Source organism: Athene noctua, chromosome 2 (genome assembly GCF_965140245.1).
Source record: "Athene noctua chromosome 2, bAthNoc1.hap1.1, whole genome shotgun sequence".
In the NCBI taxonomy this organism is placed as follows: domain Eukaryota; kingdom Metazoa; phylum Chordata; class Aves; order Strigiformes; family Strigidae; genus Athene; species Athene noctua.
The window spans coordinates 143,611,525-143,631,894 of NC_134038.1; the positions used below are offsets into that span (position 1 = coordinate 143,611,525).

Genomic DNA, 20,370 nt, shown 5'->3' on the forward strand with positions numbered 1-20,370 from the left:
TTACTCAGTGTGGTGGTTTAGGCCCTGCCGGGACTGGAAACCATGTTGCCCTTGTCCCTCCCTGACCCTTGGACCGAGTAGGGCACAAACTCCAGGGTTGAAATAAGGAAAGATTTAATACAACAATGTAATAAATAACAATCTGAACAGTAACAATAGCAATAATAACAGCAATAAACAGTAATAACAGTAAACAAGACAAAAGATATAGAGAGACATACTGCAGTGGACACAACCAGCCTGCCACGTGTGCTTCCCGTGACCAAAGCCACAAAGGGAAGCTTCCCGCGCTTAGCACCGGACCTGACGTCAGCACGGTATTGAATAACCTGGCTGGAGATCCCTTCCCCCTGCTGGGAAAACTTAACCCTATCCTAGCTGAACCAGGACATAATCTGCCCCTTTATTCTATACCATCTCTGTCATGTCCAACTGCCATTTAGCAGTTAACAATAACAATTTACAAAGGCACAGCACAATTCACAGCATGTTCTCATCCAGAATCAAGTCCCCCTGTAGTACGCATTGGACCTCTCCATCGTCCTGCGTCACCCACCAGGTACACCCAGGTCCTTGGGCAAAAGCAACCCCGTGGATGGGTTTGCCTTTAGCTTTGCCTGGCACAGGACTAAACCAGACCATCTTTCCCAACATATTCCTCGTGCGCACCACAGGGACTTTATCCCCATCTACAGCATGTGGAGGTTTCAACTGAGCCGGGCCAGCTCGACTGGCAGATCCTCTTGTGTTGACTAACCAGGTGGCCTTTGCTAGATGCATGTCTCAGTGTCTGAAGGTCCCACCTCCCAGTGCTTTCAATGTGGTTTTTAACAGTCCATTGTAGGGCTCAATCTTCCCAGAGGCTGGTGTGTGGTAGGGGATATGGTAGACCCACTCAATGCCGTGTTCTGCCCAAGCATCTATGAGGTTGTTTTGGAAGTGGGTCCTGTTTGACTCAATTCTCTCTGGGGTACCGTGTCGCCACAGGACTTGCGTTTCAAGGCCCAGGATGGTGTTTCGGGCGGTGGCATGGGGCGCTGGGTGAGTTTCCAGCCATCCAGTTACTTCCACCATTGCGAGCACGTGGCGCTTCCTGTGGCGGGTCTGTGGCAGTGTGATGTAGTCGATCTGCCAGGCCTCTCCTCTCCATTTCGCTGGGGCTTCACCTGCTTGGCATGTTTGATTCTAGCACACGTCTCACATCCGTGGATGATCTCTGCAGTGGTGTCAAAAGTGAGGTCCACCCCTCGATCTCGAGCCCACCTGTATGTTGCATCTCTACCTTGGTGGCCCGAGGTCTCATGGGCTCACCAGGCTATGAACAGTTCACCTTTGCGCTGCCAGTCCAAGTCCACCTGAGCCACTCTAATCTTAGCAGCTTGGTCTGCCTGCTGGTTGTGTTGATGTTCATCAGTGGCCCGACTCTTGGGTACATGGGCATCCGCATGGCGCACATTCAATGTCCTGCCATACTTCAGCAGCCCAGATGATTTTACCCTTACGTTGCCAGTTGTTCTGCTTCCATTGCTGCTACCATTTCCACAGGGTATTCACCACTGCCCACAAGTCAGTGTAGAGGTAGAGCCTTGGCCACTTTTCCCACTCAGGATTATCCAAAGCAAGCTGGACGTCTTTCACCTCTGCAAACTGGCTCGATTCACCCTGTCCCTCAGCAGCTTCAGTGACCCGTCGTGTGGGACTCCACACAGCAGCCTTCCACCGTCGATGTTTTCCCACAATGCGACAAGACCCATCAGTGAACAGGGCATATCGCTTCTCCCCATCCAGCAGCTCGTTATATGGTGGGGCCTCCTTAGCACGTGTCACCTCCTGTTCTGGTGACATCCCAGAATCTTTGCTCTCTGGCCAGTTCATGATCACCTCTAGTATTCCTGGGCGGCTGGGGTTCCCTATTTGAGCCCCTTGTATTATCAACACAACCCATTTACTCCACGTGGCATCTGTTGCATGATGCATGGGGGAGGCCTTTCCTTTGAACATCCACCCCAGCACTGGCAGTCGGGGTGCCAGGAGGAGCTGTGTTTCAGTGCCGACCACTTCTGAGGCAGCCCGAACTCCTTTGTACGCTGCCAGTATCTCCTTCTAGTTGGTGTGTAATTAGCTTCAGAGCCTTTGTATCCCCGGCTCCAAAAGCCTAGAGGTCGGCCTTGGGTCTCTCCAGGTGCTCCTGCCAGAGGCTCCAGGTAGGGCCATTCTCCCCGGCTGCGGTGCAGAGCATGTTCTTAACCTCCTGCCCTTCCTGGACTGGCCCGAGGGCTACTGCTTGGGCAATCTCCCACTTAGTTTGTTCAAAGGATTGTTGTTGCTCAGGGCCCCATTCAAAATTGTTCTTCTTACGGGTTACGTGGTAGAGAGGGCTTGCAATCAGGCTGTAGTTTGGGATGTGCATCCTCCAGAACCCCACAGCACCCAGGAAAGACTGAGTCCCTTTTTAGAGGTTGGTGGGGCCATGGCTGTTATCTTGTTTATCACCTCCACTGGGATGTGGGGACGCCCATCTTGCCATTTTATTCCTAGGAATTGAATTTCCCTTGCAGGCCCCTTAACTTTCTTTTGCTTAGTGGCAAAGCCGGCCTTCAGGAGGATTTCAATTATCTTCTTTCCTTTCTCAAAGACTTCCTCGGCTGTGTTCCCCCATACAATGATGTCATAAATATACTGTAGGTGTTCTGGGGCCCCACCTTTCTCCAGTGCAGTATGGACCAGTCCATGGCAAATGGTGGAGCTGTGGTTCCACCCCTGGGGCAGTCGATTCCAGGTGTACTGGATGCCTCTCCAAGTGAACGCAAACTGTGGCCTGCACTCTGGCGCTATCGGAATGGAGAAGAACGCGTTAGCAATGTCAGCCGTGGCGTACCACTTGGCTGCCTTCGACTCCAGTTCATACTGGAGCTCCAGCATGTCCGGCACTGCAGCACTCATTGCTGGCGTAACTTCATTCAGGCCACGGTAGTCCACAGGTAGCCTCCATTTGCCATTAGGCTTTCTCACTGGCCATATAGGGCTGTTGAAGGGTGAGTGAGTTTTGCTGGTCACCTTCTGGCTTTCTAGTTGACGGATCAGCTGATGGGTGGGGACCAGGTAATCTCGGTTGGTGCGGTACTGCCGCCGGTGCACCGTCCTGGTAGCAATCGGCACTCGCTGCTCCTCAACCTTAAGCCGTCCCACCACTGAGGGATCCTCTGAGAGGCCGGGTAAGGTGGACAACTGTTCAACTTCCTCCAGGGCAGCTACACCAAAAGCCCACCGGTACCCTTTTGGGTCCTTGAAGTACCCTCTCCTGAGGTAGTCTATGCCCAGGATGCACGGGGCATCTGGGCCAGTCACAATGGGGGTGCTTATGCCAGTCCCTTCCAGTCAGGCTCACTTCAGCTTCCAGTAGGGTCAGCTGTTGGGATCCCCCTGTCACTCCGGAGATGCAAATGGATTCAACCCCACTGCAGCTCGATGGCATCAGGGTGCACCGTGCGCCAGTGTCCACCAGAGCCTTATACTCTTGTGGGTCTGATGTGCCAGTAAATCCGATTATCCCTTTCCTTTGCCTGACTGGAGGCAGGTCCCCTCTAATCCTGCTCATCATCACTCCTTGCAAGAATGCTTCCTGCAAGAATGATTTACTGGTCCTCTCAAGAGGGTCAGACATAACGTTCACCATTCTATTCTGTCTGGGGGATTTCCGACTGGACACTGGAGCTGCGCTTTTTTGGAGGACTCCCCTTTTGTGACGGTCTTCCCTTTCAGCTGCTCTACTCGTGCAGCTAGGGCGGCAGTGGGCTGTCCATCCCACCTCCTCATGTTTTCTCCATGGTCACAGAGGAAAAACCACAGGGTGCCTCATGGTGTGTACCTTCTGCTGCCTTTCTCTTGGGTGGGGAAACGTTTACTTCTAATGGCTGAGACATCAGCCCGTGCAGGTGGAATGTAAGACATGTCCTCTTCGATTTTCTGGACCCTCTGAGACCCAGGAATGCTGAGATGAAGGGAGATTTCCCTCATATTGCCGGAGCTTGCCAACCACTCCATCCACTGTTAGAGTGTGGGTGTCTGTCCACCAGGACACCATTGCCAATGCTTTCGAGTGTGCTTCTGGTGCACTCTTCAGGAACTTTCGCCACATCAGGTGTGTGCAAGGGGCCTGATCTGGGTCCATGGGTGACTGCTCATCACTCAGATCACCATAAATCATATCAAACACAGCCAGTTCCCTGAGGTTCTGGATGCCTTTCTCAATGCTGGTCCATTTGCCTAGCTGACATCCATCCTTGTAGGGGTGCCTCTCCCTTACACTGAGCAGGAGTCGCTTCCAAAGGCTGAGGGTTTGAGTCTGTTTCCCTATTTCCCTATCAATGCCATCATCCCTATCATCCCAGCTGCCTGGCCTCTCTCCCCTCCATTTCAAAGCACTGGCTCCATTTGTCCCAGCATCAGAGCAGCCAGGTGCAAATCTGCTCGTCTCCCAGATGGCCGAAATCTTTCCACATATCTCGCAGCTCAGTCGGGGATAGAAATCGGACGATCACCACTGGCCCTTCCTCCTGTTCCCGTGATGGGCCTGGCTCATCCCCATCCCCCACTTTGCGAACTGACTTTCTGGTATATTTTGTCTTCTGTATCGGGGCAACTGACACCGGCACTGGCTGGCTCTCTGGCTCAGTTGCTGTGCTGGTGGAGGTGACTGAGACTGGCTCTACCTGTCCCCCTGGCCCAGCTGCTGTACCAGTAAGTTCACTCTCAGATCCTGCAGGCCTTTTTCCCCCCTGAGGGCAATGAGTAGTATTAAAAAGGACACAGTAGGCATGGGCAAGTCCCCAGCACATCACAGCGAGTTGTGTCACCTGGGTTTTGCCAGCTTGGTAACACACCCTTTCTAAGCACTCCATCAGCTTATCAGGGCTCTGCATTTGTTCGGGAGTGAAATTCCAAAGCATTGGAGGCAACCACTGACCCAGGCATTTGCCCATCTTTTCCCACACCCCTTGCCACTCGCTATTATCTGACCTCAGGGCAGCTTTCTGGGTACTGCTATTGTTAGAGAAGTGCCGCATGGCCCAAAACAAGATCTGGCAGACACCCAGAAAGCATTGTGCCACTATCACACTGGCCTGGATGCTCTAAAGAGAATTGAAACTCCCAAAACCCGAGAGGATCTCTTCCCCTGGCTCACCCATAGAGGGGGTGAGACCCCTAACAAAAGCCCAGGCAGCAAACAGGTACCGTCCCGCCCCCACCAACTGTGATACAAACACATTATAAGCAGTCAGTGGCCAGTATAACAAAACAATCCCCTTTACACATTTTCCACCGACAACAAACACAAGCACTGGGAACACACAGTGAATATAAGGATTAATCCAGCCCCACCATGCAAGCAAGTGGGCCAGCATTGCAAACATTTTCTTATCAAACAATACAAATACAGACAGAAAAATTGCACCTAACAGATTGCTCTAACAAACTCTGGTCAGGGTCTGTCCCTTTTTGATTCGTATTTCAACACAATTCGTGCACCACATTGGGCGCCAAAAAGGCTGTGTTGGTTTAAGCCTTGCCAGGACCGGAGACCACATTGCCGTTGTCCCTCCCCCACCCTCGGACCGAGTAAGGCACAAACACCAGAGTTGAAATAAGGAAAGATTTAATACAACAATGTAATAAATAACAATCTGAACAGCAACAATAGCAATAATAACAACAATAAGCAGTAATAACAGTAAACAAGACAAAGGATATACAGAGAAATACCGCAATGGACACAGCGAGCCCACCGCGTGTGCTTCCCGCAACCAAAGCCACAAAGGGAAGCTTCCCGTGCTGCCAGGCTGGACCTGATGTCAGCATGGTATGAAAGACCCGGTTGGAGATCCCTTCCCTCTGCTGGGGAATCTTAACCCTATCCTAGCTGAACCAGGACACTGAAATTTTCAGAAAGTTTTATTGCATTTGCACAGTTCCAGACAAGATGTCTGATTTATATATGGGTCAGCGTTTAAGTTGATTACAAGTAAATTCATGACACAGCTATATATAAGCTTACTCTTGCACTCCAGTTATCCTATGATAAATTTTTAAACTTTGAGGTAATTATCTTATCACATCCATTTAGAAGTACAATCAAAATAGTTACGTTATCTCTTAAACCTGCAGCTAATGCAGCCTTTACCAGTTGTTCACTAACATAGCTTACTGCATTATCGTAAGGTGTCTCAAAGGTGACCGTGCCTCTTCCTGCAGTTTGTATTTTGCAATTGGACTGCTATGTCTTTGTGTCCTCTTCAAACTGTGGTGTTGGCTTAGAACCCGCTGGTGATACAGTCTTTAGCAGTTCTTGATCAGTGTAACTTGCAGGTTTGTCACAAACTATCTTGGAGTCCATTTTTTCTGCCAGTTGTGGTCCTGAGTCATCACTAGATACGCATGCTTTTGTATCTTTTGGGTGCTGTTCCATGTCTTTAGACACTATTGTCAGGACATTCTCTCGCAGCTGTTTATGGATGCAACTTGGACCTGGGGCACAGAAAGGGTCAGTGTATGTTTCTTCTTGCTCTGCAGTCTGTGACTGTGGCTGAACATTGTTACATGGATAAATTTTTATGTTCTCAAACCATTTCAGCTCTTTAGAGCCACCTTGTGTGCTAGAATCAGACTGTTATGTCTCTCTTCTGTGAATTTACTTCATTGTTACTGAAAAGAGCCAGTTCTGGATCAGCTTGATTTTCTGGTCATCAGTTTCCTTAGGAGCTCCATCTTTACTTTGCATATAGTTGCTCCTAGAACATTTTGGCTTATTTTGTTTCAGGTTGCCTTTTGAGTCAGTGAAAAAAATGTCTTTACTGGAATACAGGATCTCTCTTCCAACTTGCAAATCATTAATAGACTTTGAGTCATTTAAGTTGTCTTCAGTGAGGGGCATCAAATACTGAAACTTGTATGGAGAAGTCCTGTTTTGTTGAACATATTCGTGCATTCTCAAATAACAGGTGAATGTTGTGAAATTTAATGCAAGTACTTCATTGTTATCCAAAACCTCCCAGAGCCCATTAGAAGCTAAAATAAGAAACTGACAAGTGTCATCGATTGGGACAGATACAGTATGAGGTACAAGTATAACAGATCTCTTCAGTACTGGATCCCTGTGATGTCCAAGACCCCTTGTAGTTCTCAGGAACCCTTCTACTAATCTGTCTGGTTCATTAGTGCTGATGTCTCCACCGTTCTGAAGTACACGTTTTCTCTCACTTATGTTAGAAGTGCTGTGCTCTTTTGAGAGGCAATGACTTTTTTCCATTTTTACATAAGACTGCATTGCGGGAGATACGGACACGCACACGACCAATATGATCAAGCAATGCCAATTTATTGAAGCTAAGCAAGCCCTTTATAAAGTTTTCTCCTGTGCATGCGAATGGTACATGATACAATTCTTTATGATTGGATATTTAACTTTGTTCACGCACTTTAAGCCTTCTTGCGATTGGATAATAAGCGCCACACCAGCCTTGCTTAATGTCTTTCTCCACCCAGCCCATTTCCTGGAGCTGTTTGTTTGTCAAGTTCTTTGTCCTCCCTTCAGGGTTATGTCCTTGTCATGTCCTTGCCGAGGCTGAGGCTCTTATCAGTGTTGCTCACATGCAGGATTGTTCATATGTCCATTATGTCGCAGAAAGTTCTCTAGGATCCCTACACTGCATGTACATTACCTAAAATTGAAGATAATATTTTCAATTATAGCGTACTGTCTTTTTAAGATACTGCTTTTTGGTAAGGACTGGGAAAAAAACAGGTCATAGTTCAATGATCTACTGCCATAGGCAACAATATGTCCATCAAAGAATCTGGTTCTATTTTACACTAAGTTTTCTGTGGTGTTTTTCCCTCTCCCATTATTCAGAAGACTATTCTAGAACCTTACGCTTCTGAGCGCATCAACACAAAAATTTTTGGCTGTGTAGGTAAAAACACCCATTCTATAATCATAATCTGTCTGTTGTTGTCCTGTACATTGTCCTGCCCTTGCTCCCCCTTTTTCTTTTTTACCCACAGAGGAGAGCGAAAGTACTGGTGGAAAAGTTGATAACTAAGAGAGCGAGAGGGCTGTCTGGCATGCAACACGAACTCCATTGAGAACAAATTTTTTCTGAGATATGTGTTAAGGCTTCTTATTGTTGTGGTGTACATTTACAGCGTTTGTTTACATCAGTACCTGACAGCCAGGGAGCAATATCATCATTAGTAATGCTGACAATATTGTGAACCCATTGTAAAACTTCTAAGAGTTTCTGCGTGTCGCTGAGTGTCCGAATGTTGGTATGAAGTTGCACCTTCTGTGGTTGTACTTGACTTTCGGTGATAATCCAGCCCAGGTATTTCCATGGCGCTGAACGTTGTATCTTTTCAGGAGCGGTAACAAGATTTTTGCTGCGAAGCTGGTCAGTAATTTGCTGTAATTGCTTATCAGTAATTTCTTATTGCTGTGCAAAACCAATGTCGCCCATATAATGATAAATGATCATATTCGGATATTGAACACATACAGGTTCTAAGGCCCACACTACATATAACTGACACAGGGTAGGAGAATTCTTCATTCCTTGTGGTAAAACTGTCCATTCAAAACGCTGACTTGGCGTGGCACGGTTGACTGCAGGTAGTGTGAAAGCAAAACGTTGGGTATCTGTGACATGCAGTGGGATGCTAAAAAACCAGTCCTTTAAATCTATACTCAGAATAGACCAGCCAATTGGTATCATAGTAGGGGTTGGTAGTCCAGGTTGTATAGGCACCCTGTGCTGTTAACATATCCACTGTAACTGCATAAAAGGGGTCATTGGGATCGTGCTGATGTTTATTCAATTCCGCAATGGCGAGCTGTTTCCACATTCTTTCCCATAGTAAATACGGCGATGGTGTCAGCAAAAGAGTCGCTACATTTTGACAGTCAGCAGGAGCCATTAAATCGGCAGTAAAGATATATTTTATAATGTTTCCGGCTGCTTCAGACTTTAAACCTTAAGTGACAACCACTTGTTTAGCTTGCTGCAAAATCTTCCAGTCATGCAGTTCCCATTTTCCGGTGCCATTCTGGATGATTACTGGGCAGGCAATGTTCCAGCCATGTGCCAGTTCCCTTCTAGGAGTGCATCTTTCATCACTCCGGACCGTCGGCGTTGTAAAGGATCAGCTCCAGAGGCTTGATAGGAGTTTGGTGTACTGCACGGACAGGAGCATCGTTCTGCTGCAGCTGGTGGGGACTGAGGAGGCGCTGAGGGGTGTGGCGGAGGATCTTCGTGTGTGTTCCTAGGGACCCACTGTGTGGAAGAAACAGGAGGGTTTGTAGCCACATGTGATGGTCCAAGCAACTCTTCAAGTCTTCTTATCAACTGACGTATGGTTTTGTCAGTCTCTAGATTACTGTTCGGTGGCACCTTCACAGACGTATTAGGTCTTGACATGGGATTAGATGATGTAGAGGAGGAAGTAGGCAGACCCGAGGCAGGAAGGGGCGGCAACAACTTGGGGCGGCGACTCGATGCTCCAGCCCCCACCTCCTTTCCGTCTGAAACAGGCCCCTCCTTAGCTGCTTCTAACGTCTGTACTTCTGGTTTAGTTTCAGTCAGTTCTCTGACTTCACAACGTTCATATCTGCCCTCTACTCGTGCAGTGATCTCAGCCGCGGAAGACACTACCAAATGCGACATCCCACGAACAGCAAACGCCACTGAAGTAAACTCACAAACCCTCGCAGCACACCCCGGTTTCACTTTAGAAAAATCATTATTCTGCGTTTCTGGTTGCAATGCCTCCACAGCAGCTGCAGCAACCTTGCGTTCCACTTTTGTGTTGTTTAATGCATTAACCACTTCCCACCACACGGGTCCCAGTTCTTTTGCCTTTTTGCCAGCCTTTCCACCTTCTATGGTGCTCCGCCACAATGCATCTCCCACTTCTCTCCATTCTTGGGGTTTGAACAGCAAGGCAGGGCTAAGGCAATATTCTCGTTTCTGAGCCCAATGAACCAAATCCGTTAAATTAACAAGACTCACATTGCTCTCTCTCTTAGAATACTAGCAAGGAGTTGAATCACCACGTCCGTTTCTAATGTCATCGCAGCTTACCTTCGCACAGGACAACCTGGCCAGCGTTGTCTCATACTCCAGAAGTACGTCTTTGCGTCCCACTCCTGGGTTACTCTGCGCCACTTCTACTCTGTCCACCTTCTAGCACCACTGATTCCCTGGTCGATGCGTAGTTAAAAAGGGAAGCGTCCCTGTTCCCCTTCCAGCACCAATGATCCCCTGGTCGATGCGGAGTTAAAAAGGGAGGGGTCCCTGTTCGGCGCCATTTCTCGAGGTGGGGGTAGAGCCCGGGTAACAAGTGTATACATCAATATGTTTTACAAACTTGTTCCAACTTTGTTAGGCAACTGGCCAGTATATATAACATAAACGTAGTACATGCAACAATCACGCACGCAATAACTCGTGATTGGTCCCTGAGTTCAGTTCACACGCCACAACTGACTCCTCATTGGCAGAGCGTAAGTGTCCCACGAGGAAACCTTGTCTGAGGGCACTCCCCCCTTGTGCTGCAGCATCCCCTTCTACATGTCACTAACACTGTTGTTTACTAAGGGTTTTGCCTTATAGGGCTTCAAGGACAACTGCAGTTCAGCAAGCCAGTCAGGATTGTCCAACTTGTCTAGCAATACTGTATGACCATTTTCCTTCGTAAACTTCCCTACATACTCCTTTTTTTTTTTCTTCCTTAAGAGAGTGTGTGCTTGCAAATTATGGCTGAATGGACTCATCAGGAAGTTTCAGGTTCAGAATATTTTTACCACTGATATAGAGAAATTAACCACTTTCCTTGCAAATTATTTACTTATAGCAATGTATGATGATTTCTGAACGTTGTCTAAGAATCCTGCTTGTCCAGACTTGTTTTATGGATTCAATGTAGTTTACCAGATAGTTTGGGGATTGGCTATGATAAGAAAGTAGCAGGTAGCCCGGGGGTATGAATTAAAAGGACAATTCACCGATAGCAGAAGCAAAGCCCTGAATGGGCACTTAGGCAAACTTAAACTTGAACAAAAGGACTCAGAGATGCTATCTAGGGAGGATGATCTTGCCGATTTAGGAAGGAGACATCTGGACTTTGCTTAACAACACATGCCCTGGAGCGAGTGGACACTGTGAAGAAGATCAAGTACTTCTCCCCTTGAATAATTATAATAATCACACCTATTCCCCGAACTAACTGTAATAACCCAGCCCTTCCTAATGAATATATTTGTTGTAATGAATATTTGGCTGCTTGCCAGAGATGGTGTGCAAGCTTTGTGGAGAAATCCCCTTGCACCCTGGCCTGAATAAACATGCCTGCTTTATAACTCTGAGTCGTAGAGTTTGTTTCTGCACATCACCACTATAAAATTTCTAGCAGGTGAATATAATTTAGACATCGTGTAGAATTTACAGTTTACTAACACGATGCCTTAAATCTCTTCCTCAGTTAAGGGACCCAAGGGAGCAAGAGTACTTACAGTCATCATGAGAAGCTGAGGAGTAACTTCTTTCCTTGAGTAGGAAACTTTTGAAATCTGCATGGTGGGAATGTAAAGTGTTAGAAATTGCAGCAGTGCAGGTGACTTGCAACACTGCAGGTGACTAGTCTTGTCAGACTTGAATGCAGCGTATAAAGGAAAGCAGCTCTGAAATGAAGTGATGCATTGTTTGAGATCCTCTATGGCTATGCTGGGAGAAGAACCATTTTTTGTGTTAGAGGAGGTGATTGGTCTGCTCCCATGTGTTGGCATGAGGGCAAAAGTGACTACTTAAAGGAGCTTGAGTGGGATGGTAGCTTTCCAGACACTAAGCTGGCTGCAGTGTGTTCATTTATATTTTTAATACCATCTGGATAGACTAGGGCACAGATCTCAAAAGGTCTTATAAGTAGACACTGCTTATACAGTAGCTGTATTCCTTGGGCAGTATTGGCATTGTCTAGTGTAGGAAACAGCTAAGTATAGCCTGTGTGAAGACAGAGTTCTCTAGAAGGTGATTCAGAATACAAAACTGAAGGACACACCCTTTTATTGATTATAGCATGTAGATGCCCTAAATTACGCTGTGTGAGTGTTTGCTTGTGCTTGCTCCCTCTTCCTTCCTCTGATTTCCGTGGAGAGCTAGAAGATTGTCTAAAATCTCCTTTGAACCCTTGAAGTGAGACCACCATCTGTAAGCCTAACAAAGGGCGTAATATAACCCATGTGGAACAACTTCACTGCAAGAAAGAGTAAAACCTAGTCACTTTTGGATGCACATCTCTTGTCTGCAAACCAGAGACAGGACAAAAGGATCGAGAAAAACTAGCTGACCTATCAATGTGGGACTAAATGAAGAAGACAAAAGCTGGCCAATGCCACCATCTCCTGCTCTGCATATCTGACTGTCTTCTTCAGTTGCTTACCTGGTGCTGAAGGAACATGTCTATCTTCTGTAAGAACATATTCCTGGGGGGGAAAATGAAGCTGAATGTTGTGGAAATACTTTTCTTTGATGTGATACATTTGGTGGAAAATTAAGTGTAATTAGATTAAATAAATGCATATTTAGCAGTGGTTCAAAACTGTGAACTTTAATCATAAAAGGCTTAAAGTATCTGATCAACTGCAAGCCTTAACTCATTAGCAGAGCTCCAGTTTACAGTATCTTTAATTGCAGCATAAAACATGATCTGTGAGGGAAGGATGGAAGCCGGTAACTAGAACCAGAAAACTTAGGTTGGGTGAATTCTCTACCAAATTTTCTTACCTTCATCTTACTTAAGTTCATTGTAATAAAAATGGGTTTTTTCCCCAATAAAGTAAAAACCAAATATATCTGAAAAGATTACAACCGTTACATGAGCTACTCCTGTATTCCATTAAAGGTGTGACTGCATCTCCTGAAAGAATATCTGAGCTAGCACTAAACTACCCGTTTTGATACCTGTAATGGTAAAGGTCAGGTAGTTGCAAAAATGCTAGTTTGGAGATAGAGGAAGTATGGCCACAGCAACAAGTGTCGGGAGAATGGAGGAGAGGAAGCAGTGGGGGGACAGAGCAGTTACTTAGTTCAGTGTCAGTGCATGTTCAAGTCGGTTTATAGTGTTCCTCAGACTGGTAGAGAATTGCATATTATTGTTAAGCAAAAATACTTTTTTTTTTTTTTTTTTTAAATCCGGGATCAGTTTTTTCCATATGTGGAATATGACAGAATTGGTTTGCCTCCTGAAAAAAATGAAGCCTCCTGAATGATTTTCCATTTCCCTGCTGAGTTTTGACTCTCTTGATTAATTTCAGTCAAATTTCATACAAAGAAATAAGAAGTCCTACAAGTTTTGTGAATACACTCATCTAAGGACAAAAGAGTGCCCCTGTTGATGGAAAGCTGCACTGTTAGCACACTCCTTACTAATGCTAGGGAGAGTGATAGAAAACTGTCAGTGCTGGGCCAGTGCTTCAAGCAGAGACTGGAGAGAATATAACTGCAGACACAAATCCATTTGAAACTATTCACCCAACAGCTTTTTTATATAATTCTGCTTATGTACTCCTTTATGGGAAAGCAAGCATCTTGCTTGTAATCTTACAGCTGTCTTACTTACACAAGAGAACTTAATTGGTAACAAAAATCACCAAGTGGGAAGATGCAATGAGTGGAGTTGCTAAGAACTGCAAGAGCTTTGTCTAGTGTTTCCTGCAGCAGGGCTGGGTGGAGAAGCATTAATAATGTATCAGTGTTTCTGATTGTAACTAATAACTGATTTTCTACACTGTAGAAAGGCAAAGCAGGGTTCTCTTTCGTAAAAGGAAATGGGTCTGAATAGATCTTCCATCACAACTGTAAATAACCAATGCCTATTTCAGAAATTAATAATTCAGGTGACCCCCTACAGATCCTGTTTGCAGTTTGCTGGTAGCAAAATGTACTTTCACTTGTCAATGACACAAATAAAAAGAATATCTTAAGCATGTTTCATTGACACAAGGGATTTATCAGATCTAAAATCAGATTTATGATTGCACTAAACTGACAACACCTTAAACCTCCTCTTGATTTAAAAACAAAAATGAAGAAATTGTCCTTGCTACCTTTACAGAGGTCACTTGTATATTATGGAATGTTTCTTAACTATGTCCTTTGCATTAGTAAATTGACTTTATTGCTTTAACTCAAATGAAGGTGATTATTAGATTAAGCTTAGTACTTACTGCCTAATACCAATATCAGTTGCAAGGGAATTTATCATGTCTCCTTCACATTGTCAAGTTAAAGCAATTGCTGCTTTTTATCTCCACATATCTACTGCCAACAAGCCTCTATCTTATTTTTTCTCTTTTTATTGGACAGAAAAAAAAAATCCTAGTGTAGAATGTACATACCTATATTGGCAATGTGCAGTAACCCAGCAACACCTTTGGCTGTCCTGGCTAATGGACTATGTGTGTTGTTTTCAAAATGTTTCCTTTCTTCTTCCTCAGTGCCATCTCTCTCTTTGCTGGGGATTCTTTCCACCAAACAGGTAACAGCTGAACAGCCACTCCAGCGCACTTTGAAAACCTCATTCCTTCCCAGTCGTAAAAGTCTATCCATTCTCCAAAAGGACTTGGCATACGCTTTGTGAAGCCATTCATAAGTATTGTTGGTCTTGTCATTGCCTGGTTTATCAGAGAAAATCTTCTCTTTTTCCCTGTAATCTGCCTTGATTATTGTGGCAAAAGAATCTAGAATTTGCTGTTCATCTTTACTCGTTCTGTAACAGGAATCCATTTGAGCTAGCTGGTCAAGAAATAAGTGGAAGTTCTGCTGCAACTGTTTCTGCAGCTGTCACACCATGGAAGCCATCAACTAACCCCAGAAAACATGTATCTGACTTATATCCATAGTTGTCAAGCACAATAAATGTCTTCCATGTCTCCCTGCCATGTGAAATTTTTATCTTGGCAAATTGATAATGCTTTTATTAAAGAATTAATTACTTTCTTAAAAGTACTAGGGTTGTTAATATTAGCAAAATCACAATATGATGTAGGACTATCCACAAGGAATTCAAATGAATAATCAATCTTTTGACTATGTGTCTCAGAATATTTCGGTATCTTGGTCAATTTTGAAATTAGTTTTCGTCTCTGAGCTAAAAGTGTTTTGCTGTCAATCTTCATTTGTGGGCTATCAAAGCTCAGCAAAGTTAGGGCTTTGTGGTTTTTTTTATGACAAAGAAGGTGGTTCGGGTATATTGTTTGTTGACACAGAGCAAAAAATTGTAATGGGCTTGGATTCAGCATTTCAGGTGTAGTCATGACCTTCTCCAGATGATCTTCCTCATCTCTGAAACATTCAAAATCAGGTGGGTTTGGTTTGTCTTGTGACTTTTCCTCCAATGTCATTGTCTAAAGGAGTTGAATATGTTAAGAGTGTTCATAGTTTCATATTTCAATATTTTAATATTAGGTAACACTACATTTACCTAAACCTTGTTCTCACTCTTAGAAACTCTAAACTCTGAATTGCATCATCCTATAGTAATGCATAGTGTGGTCAAGAAATTGGGAAACCTATGTGAGACTATGTAAAAATTGTAACTAATAACTGTTAAAAATCTATTACAGCAAAGTCAAAAAGTGAAAAGTTTGGAAATACAGAATTCATGACACAATTTAGATTATTCTTGTATTCTTGTACCTAGTTAAGGTCTCAGTTGTTTCCTCCTTGTGATTCAGTGCATAGCCCTGTACTTTCACACTGTTAGATCTGTAAGTATGAAGTAGTTCTTCATCAGCTCTTCTCCATCTATGCATCACTTTCCAGACATGGTAACGGGGTGCAATTCCTCTTCAAAAACCAAACCAAACCAAACAACAATAAAACTAACCAACCAACAATAAAAAAACCCCTCATATTTGAGATTAAGATTTAAAAAAACCCCATCTGCCAGTCTTTCATGGGAGATACAAAACAGGACCAGAAGCACTGGTATGTCGCTTTAATCAAATCTCATTCTGACTGCTTTCAGTTTTAGTTGTGAGGCCTTTAGAAGTTGACTGGAAAAAACTTATTTTATACCATTCTATTTAGGCACACAAAAGTTAAATTATATTTATATGGACAATTTATTGTTTTTCTTGCTTATGAGAGCTAGATTTTGCAATGTTCATGTTCCTTTAATGTAGGATGGATTTTGAATGTGTCAGTTTCTAAATCAAGAAAGCATAATGAAGAACAAAAGTATTATGAAATGGGCCAAGCGGTGTTTGAGCTTTTAGGTCTCTGGGAAACACCCCTGCTTCTTGAGCCGTGAGACCTGTGGGCAGCAGCACATACCCTCTGCATTCTTCAGCTTTCAGGGTGGAAGGAGACACACGCTTTGCAACGGAGCTCATGGAAGAGCAGAAGAGCAACGAGGCTGAAAATGTGGAATCAAGGCCAGGTACTGCAAGGACATCATAGGGTCTAGTCAATGCAAGCACCTCTGCCTGTTCTCCAGCCAAAGCAAGTACCTTCCTCCTGTCCCCCTTCTTTCTCCCACTTCAGCTCCTTGTTCCAGTCTCCCTTTGCAGCCCAGTCTCTTCTATCTCCTCATTCTTGTTCCTCAATTCTCTTCCCCCCTGAGTACCAGGACTGTTTGCACTCCTGCACATATGTTCTCTTGAATATCTACTTCCAAATACCACTCCTACTGCTAGTGATGGGGATGTGTGCATATAAAGACACCTTCAGTCTTCTCCTGTTACTAGCAAAGGGAGTACTGAGAGCCAGGATGAAATACAGGACTATTCTTAGGTTTGGCACCTGGTGCTACTAACCTAAATCAGAGCTGTGGAGTAAGTCCTAGTGAGGCACTCCCTGCCAGAGGCCAGCTGGTGCAGAGGGGACAGCCTGAATTCAGCACCTACACACTGGCATGTCTACTCGGCACCAGCAAACTGATGCTGCTTATTCTGATGCTGCTTTTTAAATATAGTAACTTGCTCCAATTTGGATAAATTTACAATGACAAAAGGTGCACCACTGATGCAGTCTCAGCCAAATTTCCAAAGCCTACTTTAAAACCTGACAATCTTAGAGCTTCTCTATAAAATAGTTATTAGAATTTTTGTTTAATCCCAGCAAAACAACATATTTTTCAAATCATATTCTCAGAAGCATCTAAACTATACTGCCTGGAACTTCTAAAGAATCTGCTTGGAAAATTTCAGTAGGAATAGTTAATATCTGGCAGAGTTTTAACCTACTGAAAACATGAGGCAACCCTATTGGTAGCAGCACTAATAATTCTCCCTATAATTTGAAATGGGTAAGAAAACAGGTATATAACATATGGAGGAAATGTCAATATTGCTTAGGCAGCAAACTGTACAAATGGCTGCTGTGTCCTATAAGGTGATGTGCAGCTAAGCCTTACAACTGCTTGTGTAACATCCTCTCCCCCTCAGATCAGCACGTAACATACATGTACAGACACCATAATAACACAAAGTCCTGACACCATGAGAAGCTCACTTGCCAGCCTATACATCATCTGTCTATGAAGTATGTAAACATAGTGTTTGTTTATCAAGTTAATTAAGTTTGTTTTGTTTATTTAGCATTTAGTATTTATGTGTGTATGGATGAGAAGCATCAGGCAAAAATGCCTATATTATAGGTTTTTATTGTATTCTCTACTCTGAGATTTCTGACTTTCAGTGACCATTGTTAACTGCTGTTAGTCTACCACCAGGGCAAACAGCAATGCTTTAGCAGCGATAATATCCCACAGCATTATTACAAGAGTAGCCTTCGGTAATTTCATCCTGCTTCAACCTCATCCATTTCCTGGGGCTCTTTAAACTTGATAAAGCCACACCTTAAAGTAACTATTTTGCAACTGTTATCTCCTTGAGGATTTCAGCTGGAAAGTAGATTTTCTTCTTTCTCATTATTTCTGTTCATCACCTCTGGGTTATAAGCATTTCCATGATTTGTTTTTCAAGGCATGCATTTTTTCCTGTGGTGACAGTTGTTTGACAAAACTTCTTCAGCTCTTTGAGAATTACAGGAGCATTAAAAGAGAAAGCCCCAACCTCCTCTAGCTCCAATTAATATATCTTAAAGAATCAAATGCCTCTGATCAGCTGAGCTAGACTTTCTTTGTAGAATTTCATAATTGATCGCTTCAGTAGAGAGTGATACCGCTTAAAAAAAACGTTATGACACTGTAGTATACCTTGTCCTTGCAGAGGTGAGTTTGCAGGTGGCTACAGCTCTCAATCTGCTGTAGGGCCAGTTTATGGGAAAGTCCATCTCTCCATTAGAGGTGAGCATCAGCTTCCTTTAGAAACACTGTACCACTTTAGTGGGGCAAGATAAGGAGGCACGTGATAAAATAGCAGAGAAATATATGCTTGCACATATCCCTTTTCCTTTTCTACATAGTTTAAGATTGGGAGATCACACAAGCCCTTTCACTGCTGTCACCGTGATGATGCAATCAGGCATGAGAAAAATTAGGACTAATACATACAGAAATGTATGGTAAACTGCTTTTTGTCACCCTTTTAAATATGAACCCATTTTTCATTTACTCTATATGGAAGCCCCTTGGATTAGAGATGGAAAATTAAAAACTTTCAACAAAATGTTAGTTTGACCTCAGTAAGCTTCATTTGTAACAAACATACTTTATAGATCTTTATATCTCCGCAAGTGGGTGTAAGTGCTAACACATCACAATTTCAGAGCACCAAAACTGTCCCACTTCATTACAGTGTGTAAATAACCAGAATAATACATGTAATAATTCATGTAGAACAACATATGCTACAACTCTTTGGTGGCAATCATTTAGCTCATAATTATTAAAAGGACAGCGCTGATGTTAATTTTTTATAGTATGCGTACACTGCTTATGTTAATAGCTGAAAAACTTGTAAAAGTGAAATTAAAAAGGAAATGTTTCCTTTGTTGGTCTCTTATGAAGTAAAAAGATTGGTCTGTTTCCTTTTCTCCTTGCATTTCCCTCATCAGGAACAGACAGACTCCCAGGATTTTTGCTGTCAGGTTAAAGGATAACAGTGAGATCCTGACCGCATAATATGTGAAGCTAAAATGCACTCAGTGTCAGAGAGTGAAAGATAAAATTCAGCTTTCTAGCTCACTGCAGTTTCCCTGTGCCTATTTAGGGAGCCAAAACAGCCAGCACCGTTTAATGTTCTGAGCTGAAAATAGAAGCAGATAAAAAAAATTAGAAGAGGTAGAAAAATGGGGAGTGAACCACAGTTTGAGACTACATGTTTTCAAGGGCAAAAATCATATTTACTGCTTGTGTTACAACAAAGAACCTCTTGGTCAGTCCTTAGTCAAGCTACTAGGAAAGGGTGCCTGCTTCATCTCTCCACCACACACACCCTGTGTGTAAGAGGCAGAAAGGAGGCAGAGCACAAGACTGCAGGCCAGGGACTTGTATGGCAGAGGATACCATCATCCCAGTAACCCTCTCTACTCGTAGCACTTGGAGTTGGCTTGCTGTTCATATTGCAGGGTGAGATTATTTTCTGTTTCTGCAGTTTGACACTACAATCTCATTTTATAATTACTGAAGATGTCACTAATGTGAGCTTCAAGGACCCAGGGTCTGACTTGTATCCAAACAGAAGAGTTCCATATACAGTCATCTCCCTCTGACACATGTTTCTGTCTCCACCTGAAGTGTGCTTCTTCCTCACTTTCTTTTGTCACAGTCAGCACTTAATTTACACAATCTCTTGTCTGAACTCATTCCTCTAAGAGATTTTTTTTGTTGTTGTTGTTTTGTTTTGTTTATTTTTATTTGCTACATACTGGTGTTCTTAGAAAATGGTGACAATTATGGATCCTGAAACCAGCACTGGGAAGATGCCTGCCTGCCTGTGGGTGACAGGAGCAGGCAGAGAAGGGCTGTGTGATATAAAATGGAGGTCACAGTCTCCCTGAGCTTCTCATCACAATATTATCAGCTAATACATATAAACAGGCTCCACTGCTGCAAATTCTTGCTGAATGAGCACTGGCTTCCTTGCTTGCTTCCCTGCTTTACTTTTTGCCATGCCTTTCCTCTTCTTGGTCCTTCCTTTCTCACGTGCCTATGATGCCATAATATGGCTTTGTTGCCTCCATACATTCAGCCCCGCTCCTCTCCTCCTGACTAGTTTCCCTCCCTTCCACCTGTCACACAGTTTGGCAGCAGCACCTCCCCTGGAAAATTTTTCACAAATGTGTCATACCTGCGTGCAGAAACCATGGTGGGCACTCAGCATCCCTGGGGCTGGCCCCTGCCAAGGAGCCACCA

The 20,370-nt window shown here is 44.0% G+C and overlaps 1 protein-coding gene across 1 annotated transcript; it reads right to left on the bottom strand.

The window, feature by feature from the left end:
• Window positions 1-5,675: 5,675 nt before the first annotated feature.
• PP2D1 (protein phosphatase 2C like domain containing 1) lies at window positions 5,676-18,326 on the bottom strand. Its single transcript, XM_074900513.1, is given in 9 exon segments — window positions 5,676-6,468; window positions 6,517-6,668; window positions 6,670-6,739; window positions 6,742-7,318; window positions 7,705-7,718; window positions 14,447-14,859; window positions 14,861-14,968; window positions 14,970-15,454; window positions 18,271-18,326. Coding segments are annotated over 8 exon segments (2,211 nt in total). The 5' UTR covers window positions 15,452-15,454; window positions 18,271-18,326; the 3' UTR covers window positions 5,676-6,073.
• Between the last annotated feature and the right edge of the window lie 2,044 nt (window positions 18,327-20,370).